Below are 16630 nucleotides of genomic sequence, written 5' to 3'. Positions count from 1 at the left end.
GAAACAATATACATACTTTCATAATTCATAAAGTTTGATTAAAATCAAAAGCAGTAAGTAGGTATGTACCTATATGTTACTTAAATGTCAGTTATATTTGTGTATATTCGTATATATTATGTTACATAACATTTTGCGTATTTATAATTTGGACTGAGTATATTTTATTTTCCTGCCGCTGAATTTATTAAAGCTTCAGAAATAGTTAATTATAGAAGTATTATGAAGTCTTAGAAAACAGGTTTTTGTATAATTATTAATTAGTTGCAATGCAATTCTAACGATTATGTTCATTTTGTGCAATATTGTGTGTGTGTTATTTATTCAATGTATGCTTAATAGTATAATTGTCTTATTAAACTTATATTATTATATAAGTTTTAATTGATAAGGCTTAGCCAAATATATAATAATTTTATTGGTATTAATGTAATTTGCTATGTATGTTAAAATAATTTATACTTGTACAATCACCTCCAATAATATGTTACTCTTCCAAGGCCGCAAAAATATGTGACACATTACAATACAATACAAATACTCTTTATTGCACACCTCAATAAAAGAAAACAATACAAAAGAATACAGAAATACAAGCAACAGGCGGTCTTATCGCTAAAAAGCGATCTCTTCCATATAACACATTCTTATGGTTCTACAAATAAGATCGTGTCAGATATTTTTCCGGCCTTCGAAGAATAAAATTTTATTGCAGGTGACTGTACTATGTTTACATTGTATGTTTATGTACCTATATGTATAGGTTATATAATAACATTATTGCAGGTGACTGTACTATGTTTACATTGTATGTTTATGTACCTATATGTATAGGTTATATAATAACATTATTGCAGGTGACTGTACTATGTTTACATTGTATGTTTATGTACCTATATGTATAGGTTATATAATAACATTATTGCAGGTGACTGTACTATGTTTACATTGTATGTTTATGTACCTATATGTATAGGAGTACAATATTATATGGGGCAATTCTTATCTATGTTTAATGTTATAATGTTTCAGTATGCTAAATGGTTTGTTGGCTTATTAGTAACCATTGAAAACTGATTATTTAAGAGCCCATCAACGTGCACACTAGCGCCACTGCTAAATAAGCGTGATTATTTAAATTTAACGAAAGGTATTTAAAAAAGGGGGCCGCTACGTACTGTATTTTGTATTTAAGTACCTTTTGAATACATCAAACTAGTTTTTATTTTTTATGTTGCTGGATTCGTCAATCTATGAACTCAAAACAAAAACGGCTTTTTAACTGTGGACGCATAGATTGACGAATCCAGCAACATAAAAACTAGTTTGATGTATTCAAAAGGTACTTAAATACGTACAAAATACAGTAGGTACGTAGCGGCCCTCTTTTTTGAATACCTATATTTAAGTCAAATAATCACGAATATTTAGCAGTGGCGCTAGTGTGCACGTTGATGGGCTCTTAATAACAATCCGTAGTGAACTGGGTAGGCCTTATTTTTCTGCCGAGGAAAATACACGAGTATAGAAGAAATAAAAAAGAATTATAAACTAATAAAGGATATGGCACGAAAAACATATTATTTTCAGAAAATCATAATTAAAAAAAAACAGCGGCCCTTAGCAAAAATAAGAAATACCAAGAAATAAGGGCCACTCTGAGCAAAGCTAAATAATTGGCCAAGAGCATGTCGGGCCATGCTAAGTGTAGGGTTTCGTAGTTACCTTTCTGTCAAAATAGGCCAAACGGGGGCTATTAGTAAGTCATTCATTCAATCATTATAACCATAAGGGAGAGAGTACCTTTGCAGCGCTTTGGCCTCGGACAGACAGACATGGCGAAACTAACTATAAGGGTTTCTAGGTGACAAAGCAACCCTAAAAAGTGGAAATCTGCAAGTCTTGCCTCCATATTGGATATTGTATAACGATATTATTGCAACAGTTTGCCATATATTTTCATTATTTAATGTCTTTTCGACGACAATATCACATATAAACTGAAAAGGACTCAAAAGTATACCTTAAATATTATTATCATCATAGTCTCAATATTATCAACGATATTTCTAATACTAACCTATACTGGTAAGAAACGAAGTTTCTGCCAGTCTGCAAGGTCTAGTCATTTTAGGATACCTACAGGAATTAGTATAATATCATCACTTCATTGTGACTCATGTAATTATTGGTAAATTGTGTAAATATAGCTATTGGTAAAGCATCGAAAGTTTGGACCGGACATTAACCCTTTCAAAGCCTATTCATTGCCACATTGGTAATTGAGCGTTTCTATTATTTTTTGCCATTTTTATATATATATTGTGACCTTTTTGCCACTTTTGTGTTATTTCTAGTCAGGATCGCGAGTCCTTTTCATCCTTACAGGAGAATAAAAGTGTCCTACAATTTCCATACATTTTTCAAACTTTCCTTTTTGTTACCGCCATACATACCTAGTATATGGGGATAGTAAAAAACTCTGGGACATTTTTTATTCCATTAGGATCAAAAGAGCTCGTGATTCTGACTAGAAATAACACAAAAGTGGCAAAAAAGGTCACAATATATAAAAATGGCAAAAAATAAAAGATACGCTCAATTATGTCGATTTTGGCACTATCTGTAGACGACTTTAGGCGATGTTTAAACAGTTAAAAAAAGCAGGTGGGTAAATGCAACACTCAATGTTTAGTTAGAAGTAAGTTTATGTTATGTATAAAAAAAAAATAGAAAATTAAACATCTTTGACGCCTAATCATGAATAGGGAATATTAGGCAAAGCTCTGCGTAGATGGCGCCTTTGTGGCACACACAGTAAACAAACCACATTGACACATGGCCTACCGCGAAACAAGAAAATCGAAATTTCGTTATCTAATCTCTCTATCACTCTTGCATATTCGAGCGATAAAGAGGCAGATAACTAAATTTCGATTTTCGCGTTTACCGGTAGGCCCTTGATAACAAACCGCCTTGATGCATCAATGTCATATTTTATTGTCTGTGAAAACTTGTCAAAAAACAGTTTAAGGCACAGTATTTATAAGTTAGTCTATGAATTTACTGAGTCGGTAGTGCTGCACTCTGGCGGCAGAACATTGCAGTAATATCCCCTATTGAATTTAGTGTCGTTTGGTGTTTTTCTGTGCAGTTTTTTTCCCAGGCCAGACGTTACAGCGTAATGTGAGTTGTTTAAATAGGATAAAACAAAATAACGAATATTAATTTGTGGATGCATTTTGCAGAAATTGTAGAATCGTCAAGAACGCAACTAAAAATGCGAGTACATTTGGATAGCGAAATATAATTTTTAACAATTTCAAAGTCTCCGTACAGTATTATGATTTTGAAGAAAAATGATGGCACGGGATCATGGGATAATGTTTTCTACGTTAGCACACTTAATCCCGCAGCCACATTTACCCGTATTACCTACTTACATTTTTTTTTTCAAAATTTGTGGATGCCGATTATAAACCAATTAAAAAGTTAAGGGGCCCACTGATTAATAGTCCGCCGGATCTAGGGTTACCAAATGACAGGAATTTTCCTGACATGTCAGGAATTTTGGCCTTTTGTCAGGAATGGGGACGGAACACGAAAATGTCAGGAATTTTGAATTTTTTGACTTTTTTATAAAGTCCGGCGGACTGTTAATCAGTGGGCCCCTTTAGAGAAGGTCTTCTTAAACTTATTTTCACGTAGCAGCACATGATTTGGAAGATGACCCTTTTAAAAATCTACCCTTAAATAATTTTAAATTTCTTCTTTACAATAATATTTCTGCTAGATGCACCATTTATTAAAAAATAAATGTTATTGGAATTGAAAGTATAAGTTAACTTATTAACATTACTAATAATGTTAACGAATTTGTTGGGAAAAATATCGAAATTAAACTATTTAATTAAGGAACTGTTTGACAATTTGAAATAAATAAAAGTCTGAATGTAAGACTCCGATAAAATAAAATACGATAATTTGCTTCAATAAGGTGGGCTATATTATTTAAAGTTGTAAGTATTACACTTTTTTTATTTGGGTATTTTTTATATAACTTTCTACTCAGAATCTCGAGCCCTTTTAATCTTAATAGGAGGATAACACTGTCCCAAAATTTCCATACATTTTTTTATTCCCTCCATTCCGTTGCCGCCATACAATCTCTATGAAAAATGGTAACGGATTGGAATTAATTAAATCTTGGCACACATTTTTTCCATATTGGGATCGAAAAAGCTCGTGATTCTGAGTAGAAATATAGATTTCAAATAAAATGGCCCCTGGTAACGCTCAGAGAACATTTATATAAATAGCTGATGGAAATATACATACTAAACGTAATATACATTCCTTATGTAAGTGCATGTCATTTTTAGTAAATGAAATATAATTATATTTTGCAAAATTTGTTTTATTTTTTATATAAACTGCTATTTTCCATACAGCATACAGCTTGGAACAACTTTGCCAACTCGGTATTCAAAGAATGAGGGTAACCTCGCCAATCTCAGCGCAGATGGCGCTGCCATCGTTTTAAAATACGTCATTATCATTAATATTACAAATTTAAAATTTGTGGGTTTATAACCTCACTCAAGTGGCTAAATCGGGTTATTCCCACTAGTTGTTATCAGTGGTAACAACTCAGATTATTTTTCTTACCCGTACCCAGTGGTAACAACTGAGAAAAAAAATCCCAGTAGTTACCACCAAAGTTACAGTTTGGTCAACTCAGATCTACAAGTTCAGTCGTCCAGTAAGGGCACTATATAGAACTCAGAGAACATCTGTCGCTGGTCCTCTTTTTCCAGTTTTAACTGCAGCAACAGGAGACCATTGGAGCTACACCTTACCACCACCTGGAATAAAATAAACATCTATATATATTATATTTATTTATTTAGGATCACCAACAGACAACACATCATGAAAAAATAATCTGTAGCTTACATAACATTAAAGGTAGACGTCCAATTATAGGTAACCACAGTATATTATAGGAGAGGGGTCTCTTTTTTACCTGAGGGCCATGCCCCTCAAAAACTTTCGCGCGGGCCACCGTCGCGTCGGTTTTTGCGCCGGGGGAGGATGTCTGGTAAAAGTCGTCTTTCAGTCTGCTCGCAACGGTCGGCGCCTGCCGACGCGTCGACGGCTTTTTTGCTCTGGCTGGACCCTTGGGATCCTTTTTTTAATACTACGTGAACTACGTCGTGAAACAAGCATACGGCCCGCTTGTCGTAAGCACTTAAGCAGTCTCCGTTGCCTATGTACGCCTGCAACTCCAGAGAAGTTACATGCTACTCCAACTCGGCACTCTCGTTGAGCTCAGGCAACCTTACTCACCGGCAGGAAAACTACACTACGAGTAGGGTCTCCTCACCTTAGTAGAGATGGCGAGGGCCTTCATGATGAGCCGGATGTGGTGCAGCTGGTATTTCAGCGTGACGGCTTCTTCGCAACTGAAGCTCTGCACCATCTCGGAGGACTTGGGCATGTCGATACAGGATCTGTCCTGAAAATATTTATTTTGTAAATCTGTACTAACGAAGTCATTATTTTATGATAAAGGTTCGACGTAAGGGGCGCGCTGCAATGCCAAGCGCGTTGGCCGCCCAGAGGGCCTACCGCGAACCACGTTTGACGTGTTGCCTCTCTGTCGCACTTGTACTTTCGTACAAAAGTGTCACAGGAAGGCAATACGTCGAACGTGGTTCGCGGTAGGCCCTCTGTTACTTAAGCTGTCGTACGAAGGGAGCTGCGGACGCTCCAAAGCCGGGCGCCTTCGGCGCCCTTATTGATGGAGTCGGGCATAGTTCGACGTGAGGCGCGCGAAGCCCGCTCCAATGCCGCCGCAAAAACTCCATGTAATAAATTTTATATCCCGGTCTTCCCCACATTGAACTTAACCACAGAATAAATAATAAGTAGTACTGTACAGCAGGTTCACTCTAACAAAACGCGTCTATTAGTTCTGTTACGACAGATATGACCGCTAGGTGGCGCAAGCGCGAGCAGGCGTCCGTTCCGTAGCGGTGCGCGGCAACTACTATTGCTAGACATCAAAATTGGTGTGGGCCGTATGTATACCTCATTTCAAACGCCATGGCCCAATTCCACTTGAGGCCTTCACTAGGCGTAACAATGCGAGTAGTGACAACCAAGATACCTTAATGCTTTACGCATACCACCCGGCGCGGGGACGGGCCGGGATGGTTATGTGGGACTCCCTGTTGTGGGCTAATGAGACCCCAGGTTTACCCACTAAAACCCCTCTGTTGCCGCCTCGCTGCTATACGGCGAGGTCCCAGGAACGCCGAAGTACTCTTCCGCAACCTCGCCAGACAACCAAGATACCTGGCCTAACCTTTTTTGCGGCGTACAAAATAAAAACAAAAGATACCCGGTTTTACTTCACTGTAGGCTGTAGGTAATACCACCACTGTCAGGCGTGGCTCACTCCGCGATTTCGTCGCTTTGCTACAGGTAGCTAAAAGTACATCCGTTCCACACCAATTTTGGTGGCTAGCCATAAGCCGCGCGTGGCGCTGTCGCCACCTAGCGGCCATATCTATCCGGATCGTAAAATACGCGTTTTGTTAGAGAGTGAGTCTTCTGTACCTAGTAATACTATTATTTATTCTGTGGTGGCATGTAAAATTACCTGCATTCCATATGTAACAATGCTGACATTCGGATGCTCCGGCGAGAGCTGAAGCTCCATAATATCACAGGAGCGCTCCAAGTCAGCCAGCAGGCCCAGGAACGCGGGCGCCTTCAACACCAACTTGGCCACTTCTGACGAATCTTCGTCACGAAGCTCCAGCACTGAGTCTGCAGTCTGGGTTGATATCTCGCAGTCCGTCATTACATTCGTTAGGGATTGTGGCTGTAAACTAATTTAAGTATTTAGCCTCCTAACACCCAGCCAAACACAAATGAAAAACCCGTTTGCCACTTAAATTTGATTTGTTTGAAAATTTTATGAAACAAAAGAATTAAAAATATGTATGGAATTTGTTTTTCGCTTCTAACTGTTACAATAATCAAAAAATTATGTTAGTTGAGGACGATGTATTGTTATCTATGAGTATTGAGTTATAGAGGTTATCTATAGAGGGGGTCAAGAAAATGTGACATGTTGTGACAGGGGGGGGGGGGGGGGGAGTCACTAGCTTTGTGACGTCACTTTAACTTATTTAAATTATTTCTGTACAGTTAAATAACAATTTTTTCAAACGATAGTCATTTTTATTCGTTTAATTTCCTTTCCTAATCAGTTTTGGGTTATAAAATTAAAAAATATTTTGATAAAATATTAATAATAGGTACAACCTACTTAATTCGATTTGTTGATTTCGTTGAAACATATGACGTCACACTAGGGGGGGGGTTTGCCAAATGTGACTATGTGTAACAATGGGGGGGAGGGGTCAAAAAGCGGCCAAGTGCGAGTCGGACTCGCCCTGAAGGGTTCCGTAGCAGCAAAAAGAATAGATAGTATAGAGGGGTCCTGTCATTGTAAATTTTGTAGTCACTGTAAATTTACTGCCATCTATCGACACACGACTAAAACTCAAAATGAAAACGAGTAAAGTTTTCAAAAAATGTATATGTCGTAGTCAGATCGTATAATCCGCCGTATTACATTACGGCTAGCCGTTATCAAAAACAGGGGCGTTTTGAAATGCGGCGGTTCGACGATTAGCCGGATTGTAATTGCGATACGTTCTTCAATAAGGCGGCCAACGTTTAGCCGCATCGTACTACTATTTTAGATTGTAGAGTGACCAGTTCTTTCGGTCGCCTACGTAACCGGAGTTTGACAATGTTTGCAATTTAATTTATTTTTACCATGGTCCCACCGCACTACATGTGTTTCTTTTCCAAAACATTTCCTTCACAACTTAAATAGACGGAGCCCCGCAAGCGGGGCTCCTATTTCTGGGCGGTTTGCCCTTCGGGCATCTGAAGCTACCTAACGAACCTAACCTACTTACCTACCTACGCTTTTTTCCCCAAAGTGTAATGTTTTCAGGGACGTCTCACTAAATCAATAGGTAGGTAGGTTAGGTTCGTTAGGTAGCTTCAGATGCCCGAAGGGCAAACCGCTCAGAAATAGGAGCCCCGCGAAGCGGGGCTCCGTCTAGTTAAGTTGCGAAAGAAATGTTTTTTGAAAAGAAACAGTCCGACGAACTCCAGATTTGATGGACACCCCAGCGTTTGTCAGGCAGCGCCACGGGTGTTAAAAATGGGAACTAAAAACTGTCAAAGCGGCGGCTAATGACTCGCTGTATTACATTACGGCTAGCCGTGTTGAAGAACGTATGGCGCCGAATACATTCCGGCGGATTCTCATTCAGCCGCATTCAATCCGGCTAATCGTTAAACCGCCGCATTTCAAAACGCCCCTGTTTTTGAAAACGGCTAGCCGTAATGTAATACGGCGGATTATACGATCCGACTGCGACATATATATATGGATAAATTATTTTATTATTTTTATATCATTTTGATCCATGTTCATTCACTGATATCTATGTGTTAAAATTGTTAAATATGAAACGGTGTCGTCACGCCATCTAGCCGAGGATATGCTAAAGGTGTGTGCGCCATCTATTCGAGAATGACTTTTACTTGAATTCCGAGGCACGTTTTTTCCTTAGACTTTATTCGTCTTATACGAAGTTACATATGTCTTTGGTAGCAGCAAGTAAGATAATAAAATTGCGGTTTACGATTTATGACGTATTAAAAAAAAACTACTAACTAGATCTCGTTCAAACCAATTTTCGGTGGAAGTTTGCATGGTAATGTACATCATATATTTTTTAGAAGGTAAAGGGGGGGGGGGGGGGACACATTTTACCACTTTGGAAGTGTCTCTCGCGCAAACTATTCAGTTTAGAAAAAAATGATATTAGAAACCTCAATATCATTTTAGAAGACCTATCCATAGATACCCCACACGTATGGGTTTGATGAAAAGATTTTTTTTGAGTTTCAGTTCTAAGTATGGGGAACCCCCAAAATTTATTGTTTATTTTTTTCTATTTTTGTGTGAAAATCTTAATGCGGTTCACAGAATACATCTACTTACCAAGTTTCAACAGTATAGTTCTTATAGTTTCGGAAAAAAGTGGCTGTGACATACGGACGGAGAGACACGACAGACAGACAGACAGACATGACGAATCCATAAAGGTTTCATTAAGGGTTTTTTTGCCACTTGGCTACGGAACCCCAAAAACCTAGAAATTCGTGTGATGTAATTAATGGATGACCCCTAAGTAAGTATATCGTCGCCCAGTACCCATAGTACAAGTTTTCCTTAGTTTGGGGGTAGGTATATCTGTGTCAGATGGTCCCCAAAATATATAAAAAAAATTACTTACACAAGTAGAAGAGGATATCCTTCCCCTCTGTAATACATTTTCAGACTAGATTCTTCTCCTGACCCAAAGATATTGAGACACTCTGCTAACACTGCTATACTTATCTGAAATAAACACAATATAAATTTAATAGGTGACCCTCGCGCGGGCAGCTTTCTCGCGCAAAGATTGGCCATAGCAATCCAGCGCGGGAACGCTGCCTGCGTGATGGGCACCTTACCAAGGGCGCAAAGTTTAGATAAATATTTTTAGTTTTTAGCTTTAGTTTTTAGTTGTACTTAATTTTAGTTTTGTATTCATTTTATAACACTTATTTTACAATAAATGAGTTTTCCCCCAATTTAATATATTTATAATTATAACCATAGACAAAGGAATAATAAGACAATAAATTAGTGCAAAATGTTGCAAATTTCACAACTATTTACAGTAAATGGCGCCATAGGTTTTGTCTAATGTTAAAGATTGACCAACTAGCGCCAACTAGTTACTGTTCAACTAGCGCCATCAACTTCATAAGTAAGTGATTACATTGATTATGTACGAAATATCATTTGATATTTACTATTTGTTTTTCGGTGAAGGAAAACATCGTGTGGAAACCGGAATAATCCCAATAAGGCCTAGTTTACCCTCTGCGTTGGAAGGTCAGATGACAGTCACTTTCGTAAAAACTAGTGCCAATGCTAATTCTTGGGATTAGTTGTCCAGCGGACCCCGGGCTCCCATGAGCTGTGGCAAAAATGCCAGGACAACGCGAGGAAGGAGAAGAAGAAGAATAATAAATTGCAATATAAATTATTCTAATGTCATAATTTCACATAATGTGAACTTATGTAAAAAGTAATGAAATAAACGCATTTGTATTTATTTGTATTTGTAATGTTTACTCACTTTAAACATGACATCAACATCACTTCGTACATGGTATTCCGTGAAGTTGTCTGCCGGGACATAAGCGGAGGCTTGCACGCACTTTCCTTCCTCAACAGTTAACTTTAGTCCTTCCGCGAGGGCACAGAATACTGCAGACTGTTAACAGAGAAAATAACAATTGAGATTCATTTATTTAAATACTTAATACAAACAGCAACACTCCTAACTGTACATCGGTCGACCTTATTACAAAAGGCATAAAGGTCCACCAATGTACAGTTAACAGTGTGGGGATGGTACAATGTAATAGACATTGGGCATGTGATGTAATATTCAATCAAATTATAAAAATTAAAGCCTTATGTATCATTAGTTTGTGCAAAACAACTACAAAATTTCCATAAGATTTTTAGATATAGTAGGTTCTTTGCTATGGCCCCCTAATTAATATTAAGTACCTCTTTATATGTTTAAAAAGTCTTATTAACATACAGAACAATATTAAATATCTGTATCTGAAATGTGTGCTTGTTAAATACTATGAATAAAATCACAAACCTCTTGAAACTGAATAGCTTTCAGCAAGCTGCAGAGTGTTTTGCCGGAGTCCATAGATGCCGTAAAATAATACTGGCTCATATCATCATCCATCTTGCTCGTCCAACTCAAACAATGACTTCAATAACATCAAATACTGATCCGCAGTTACCTCATGTGGGACGGTTTTACCCAATATGCTAGCTATTCTAGCCGCTAAAATGTGTTTGCAAGTTACTTGAAGTTTCTTCTCTATTACTTGGTGTTTGAAGGCTCTGCATGGGCAAAAATTTATACGTGGAAACACTCTGTACACTCGATCGTTATCGCCGTTTATTTCAATCAAAACTCGAAGTTTATTAGCCGTTGTATATGCAACCAGTGTAGGGTATTTTTCCAGGATATCTAAGGCTCTTCGCAAAATAACTCCGTATACTGAGTGTAGAACTAGCAGATCTGTGTCTGAAACTGGAGAAGCGAATTATTAGCCGCTACAATAAGATTTATAGTATTGTAGTAGTTTAGATACTGTGGTGGAACACACGTAGAAAAGATACAGACATACATACATACGCTGCTAAAATAATAACTCTTCTCAACTGAAGGGTTGAATATTATATCTATGCTTTACATAGTAGAAAAAACGAAGTTTTATTGCAAGAGTAACCTTCAAAAAAAATAATGATGACTTACATTGCTTGATATCTGATTGACTAATTCGACTTTCAATTTCTCTCAGTGTATGTTCAGCTACTATAGGAATATTCGATTTGCTGTTCATTCTATTATAAACCTAGATTATTTTAATTACACAGCTAGCAAAAACATAAACAACAAAAGTTCTCCGGTGCCCACTGCCATCGCAACCCATTCGCGCCCGTCGCCGTCAACCGTCAATAAACTAAACGTCAAATATTCTTGAAAATTGGGCGGGAAATCACAGATAACAAAAAATTTTTTTTTTTTTTAACAATTATGGCCTGGATGCGAGTCCTTTAAGCCAAGTCTTTATTTTACTTTTGTTCGAACACTTCATTTAAAGAGTTAAATGGCAGAGAATGCACTAGTAATTTTATCAAAACACACTTCACTTTAAATCTTCAACACTGTATTTTTGATATACTTGTATAATGGAACGTAACTGTCAACGTTTTTAAGAATATCAGTGAGGCGGCGGGGGACATTATTATCAAACACTTCACTTAATTCACTTGCAAGGATGAGTCTTTCAAACGCAAACACTTGGCATTTAAATATAAGGTGTTCAACATCTGCAACGCTACCATTCTGGCAGTGAGGACATGTACCATCGGCTATAATCGAAAATCTGGCTAAGTGCGCTGGTGCACAGTTGTGACCAAACCTCAATCTATTGATGGTGGTAATAAAGCTACGACTTCCCATCTTTATCTTCTCATACCAAGGCTTTCCAGGTAAGTCGGTTTGAATACTAGCGTACCATCTTCCTTTTGTCTCTCTATCTTTGGTCCATAAATCTATCCACATCTTAGCGACAACAGTCTTAACAGAAGCTTGACAATCAGTTAGTGGAATTCTAGTACTACATCTTACATCTAATTCATTAATACCTAAATAAGCAGCTTTGTCTGCAACTTCATTCCCTGTTATACCAGTATGGGATGGAATCCACATAAAATTAATATTTACATTATTATTTTTCAATTGTAATAACATCTTTTTAATTCTGTACAAAATAAAATTATCTTTATAATGCAATTGATTATTCTGTAATCCATAAATTAAGCTAAGTGAATCAGTGAAAATAAAGAAATGCTTATATTCTGACACTCTTATTATAACTTTCAGGGCTTCAAATACAGCATATGCTTCAGCCGTAAATATCGAACATAAATCATGCAACCTAAAGCTTTGTACAAATTTAGTCTGAGGATCATACACTGCACTTCGGACATGAGACTCTGCTTTACTACCATCTGTGTATAATTTGTAAAAATTGGGAATTTGTGACAAGAAATGTAGAAAATCAGTATTATTATTGATAGATTTTGTGCATACTGTAATGTTTAAAAGTTTACTATTAAAGCTATCTTCATAACATGGCCAAATTTCATTTTTATATATATTACTAAACTTAGCTTCCACCTGTAAGAGTAATGCTGTTAACTTGGGAATTCTGGGATGACCCTTTATTCTTCTTATTATACTTTGATTATTTTTAGCATATATCTTAATTAAATATCTATAAGCTAACAACACCCATCTGACAGGTAAAGGCATTGTTTTAGTCTCTACTTCCATTGCTCTTATTGGGGTTGAACACATTGCCCCTGATATTATTCGCATTGCCTTATTTTGAATTATTTGTAACTTATGTGTGTGATCAGTATTCATATGTACAAGAAAACTATAATCAAAGTGACTTCTGACTAGGGTTTTGTACAGTAAGGACAGTACTTTAGGGTCTGCACCCCAAGATATACCGGCAAGACATCTCATAACATTTAAACCTTTAACAGAATTAGAAATTATGTGTTTAACATGTAGGTCAAAATTTAAATGATTATCTATGACTACACCTAGAAACTTATGAGAAGGGACTTCTCTAATAATCTCATTATTATATACAATATTTACATTTGTAGTGTCTTTGCTCAATATTAATAACTTGCTTTTGTCAGGATTTATCTTTAAGTGTAAATAATTATTGTAATAAACATGAAGTTCATTTAGCGCATTATTAATGTGAGCTTTAGCTACATCTAGATTAGAATTAATAGAATATATTACAAGATCATCTGCAAATTGCAGTATATTAACATTAGAACTATTTACAAATGAGTTTATCTCGCTAGTATACAAATTATACAGTAAAGGAGACAGCGTTGCTCCTTGCATTGTGCCTTTGAAAACTTGTCGTGGTCCATGTAATATGTTATTAAATTTTACATATAGCTCTCTATCATCTAAGAAATTAAATATCCAATTGCATAATTTCCCAGGGATATTAATATTAGATAGAACTTTTACTAGTATTGTAGGATCAACATTGTCAAATGCTCCTTGTACATCTAAGAATATACAAACAGCATTTGACTTGTTATAGTTAGCTAATTTTAAATCCGATATAAGAGATATGAAGCTGTCAGAACAGCTTCTACCTCGTCGAAAGCCGTTTTGAAATGGAGGCAATATGTTGTTTGCCTCGACATACCAATCAAGTCTAGTCTTTATCATATTCTCAAAAACCTTACCAATACATGATGATAGAGAAATTGGTCTATAAGAATTGGCCTCACTAGGAGGTTTGTCTGGTTTTAAAATAGGTATTACACATTGTGTTTTCCAAGATTGAGGTATTTTCCCATGTACCCAAAGTAGATTCATAATTCTTAGCAAAACTTTTTGACCATTAACATGCAGCTTCTTTAAAAGCAGGTATGGTATATCATCTAAGCCTGGGGTAGTATTTTTCCTAGATTGCAGACTTACAACGAATTCCTCCCAAGTAAAAGGTTCAATAAGGTACTTAGACTCATTATTATCATTGTTACTTTCAAATAAACTTTCTATAGAGCTAGAATCGTTACTACAACCTTGGGTTAGTTTAGTTATAAATGGTTCTATAAATTCATCATTTTTAATTATCTGCTTAGATTTTAATCCCTTAAAACGTTTAATATTATTCCATATTAACCCAATAGGTGTACATCGATTTAAAGAAGCACAAAAACTACGCCAACTACTAGTTCTTTCCTCTGCTATTGTGCGTTTTTTAAGAGCAACAAGTTTCTTGTACGTAATATAGTTTTCTAAAGATGGATTCGCCCTGTAATATTTTAATGCCTCATAGGCTTTAATGACACTATCCTCACATTTTTTATTCCACCAAGGAACCGGCGGTCTGCTAATAAAGTTTGTATTTTTAGTAAGTTTTGGGATACATTGTATTTTTAATAGGTGGAGTTCAGAACTAAATTTGTCATATAATTGTATAGGATCATTCTCATTTAAAGGAAAATTCGAGAATACCTCTTCTGAAAGCTCTTTATATTTATTCCAGTCAGCTTTAGTATATATAAATTTATCTATTGGATCACTTATTTGATATTTTTCAAGAGAGGTCAATATACTGACTATAGTCGGGTAGTGATAGCTGCCCATAGGGTCATCGTGGACTTGCCACTCGCACAGAGGTGCTACACTTGCACTGCACAAGCTAACATCGATCGCTGAAGGATTTCGATTGGGGTAAGTAACTGTAGTTGGGTTTCCGTCATTTAAGATACATAAGTCTAAGTCACTTATAATATCGAACAGGGTGTTACCTCGAGATTGGTTAGTAGCGCAACCAAACGCTGTATGATGTGCATTGAAGTCTCCTGATATTATTATAGGTGTTGGTAATTTTTCTATTATATTTTTAAGTCTATTTAGTCTTATGTGTGGACGATTCGGAGGACAGTACACACATAAAACTGATAAAGGCCCGCGTTCAGTCACTATTGAGACTGCTACATTTTGAATACTTTCATAAAAGTTAGTCTGTATAAAAGTATGTTTATATATATTTTTAACAAGTATAGCAACTCCGCCATGTCCATTTTTACCATATTTGCAGTAAATATTATAATTAGGTATTCTAAAAGCAGTAGTTGGTTTTAACCAGGTTTCATTAAGAAGACAAACATCAATATTATTTAGTTTTAAAAAGTTAATTAGCAACGGTTTTTTATTTGAAAGAGATTGAATATTGAATTGAGCAATACGAATGTGTGTAGGATCCATTATTTAATGTTTTTAATAAGCATATCTTTAATAGAACTATTAGTGATTGGGTTGGAATCAGTCTTGTTGGCTAATTCTATGAGAGTGTTAACCAGTGCATTCATTAAATCTGTATTCTGTAACAATTCTTTTTTGATGTCAAATTTCGGGATTTCTGCTGGTGTAGAAGGAACAGTCTTTTGCGATTGTGTTTTTGGTGATTTTTCAGGTCTTACAGTTTTGTTTTTGTCAAGTATCGCCGGAAACTCGACTTTTCTCGTTTCAGCCTCAGAAGCATATGTGATGTTTGTCTTCTTTTCCATTATTTTTTTAAGTTTTACAGGACAAGCTTTTGAAATTGCCAAGTGAGGTCCGCTACAATTGGCACAACATAACTCATTCGGTTTGTCACACTCCTTATAGAAGTGGTCGCCCGAGCAAATGGAGCAACGCTGTTTTCCGTTACATACTTTAGCTGCATGATTAAATTTAAAGCATTTGAAACACTGCAGTAGTGGAGGCACATATTCAAAGATTCTGTACGAGAATAAATCGTACTGTACATTGTCCGGTAGTACATGCGACAAGAACGTAATGCTCACTGTCTGTAAGGGAACACGATCCTGTCCGACTTTTTTGGTGAAGCGGCGAACCGCTATGATCTCATAAATAGAGCTCAACTTTGTGTATAAATCCTTGTTAGAGATATTGACTGGCACAAATCTGATTATCCCAGTTTTTTCGATTTGGGTCGCTGGTATGTACGCCTTCATGTTATTTTGGGTCAAAAATGCAGTGTTGTTTAGAAAATTGTTTGCATTATTATATTGCTTGAAAACAACTGCAATTTTGTTAGCGTTTACGCGCTGTATAGCCGTTACACCTTTAATGCCATTTGTGAATATGTGGTTGAGAAATATTGGACTTTTATTTCCCAATCTGTCCTTTGCGTCCACATGCTCGACAAAAACTTTAAATTCTAGTTTTCCCGAGTTCTCAGGGTATAGTCTTTTGTAGTCCGGTTTAAAGTACGGTAAATAAGCACTATTAGATTGCTCACCCCCACCGCCATC

At 36.5% G+C, this 16630-nt stretch overlaps 1 protein-coding gene and 1 long non-coding RNA gene across 3 annotated transcripts; one reads left to right on the top strand and one right to left on the bottom strand.

The window, feature by feature from the left end:
- Positions 1-4609: 4609 nt before the first annotated feature.
- Positions 4610-11069, bottom strand: LOC134800085 (cell cycle checkpoint protein RAD1). Of its 2 annotated transcripts, XM_063772557.1 has the most exons (6): positions 10833-11069; positions 10293-10430; positions 9399-9502; positions 6668-6899; positions 5387-5518; positions 4612-4865 (listed from the first exon to the last, which is right to left on the bottom strand). In XM_063772557.1, the coding sequence occupies exons 1-6, from the start codon at positions 10923-10925 to the stop codon at positions 4752-4754; spliced, it is 813 nt and encodes a 270-aa protein (XP_063628627.1). In that variant the 5' UTR covers positions 10926-11069; the 3' UTR covers positions 4612-4751. The 2 variants fall into 2 exon arrangements, with proteins under 2 accessions (XP_063628628.1, XP_063628627.1); XM_063772558.1 differs by lacking the exon at positions 10293-10430 and having other exon boundaries at positions 4610-4865.
- A 703-nt stretch (positions 11070-11772) lies between these two features.
- On the top strand, positions 11773-12898 carry LOC134800023 (uncharacterized). Its single transcript, XR_010145499.1, has 2 exons — positions 11773-12244; positions 12639-12898. It is a non-coding gene; the product is annotated as an uncharacterized LOC134800023 (long non-coding RNA).
- Positions 12899-16630: the final 3732 nt, after the last annotated feature.

Source organism: Cydia splendana, chromosome 19 (assembly GCF_910591565.1).
Source record: "Cydia splendana chromosome 19, ilCydSple1.2, whole genome shotgun sequence".
NCBI classification, from domain to species: domain Eukaryota; kingdom Metazoa; phylum Arthropoda; class Insecta; order Lepidoptera; family Tortricidae; genus Cydia; species Cydia splendana.
This window is presented reverse-complemented; position numbering and strand designations above follow the sequence as displayed.

What these genes read in the sequence shown, in the direction of transcription:
- LOC134800085 (XM_063772557.1), bottom strand. Translation starts at nt 10,925, where the DNA reads ATGGATGATGATATGAGCCAGTATTATTTTACGGCATCTATGGACTCC. An exon ending in AAGCTATTCAGTTTCAAGAG is followed by an intron (nt 10,431 to 10,832) that starts GTTTGTGATTTT and finishes CTCTGTTAACAG; the next exon opens with TCTGCAGTATTCTGTGCCCT. An exon ending in TTGTTACATATGGAATGCAG is followed by an intron (nt 5,519 to 6,667) that starts GTAATTTTACAT and finishes AAATATTTTCAG; the next exon opens with GACAGATCCTGTATCGACAT.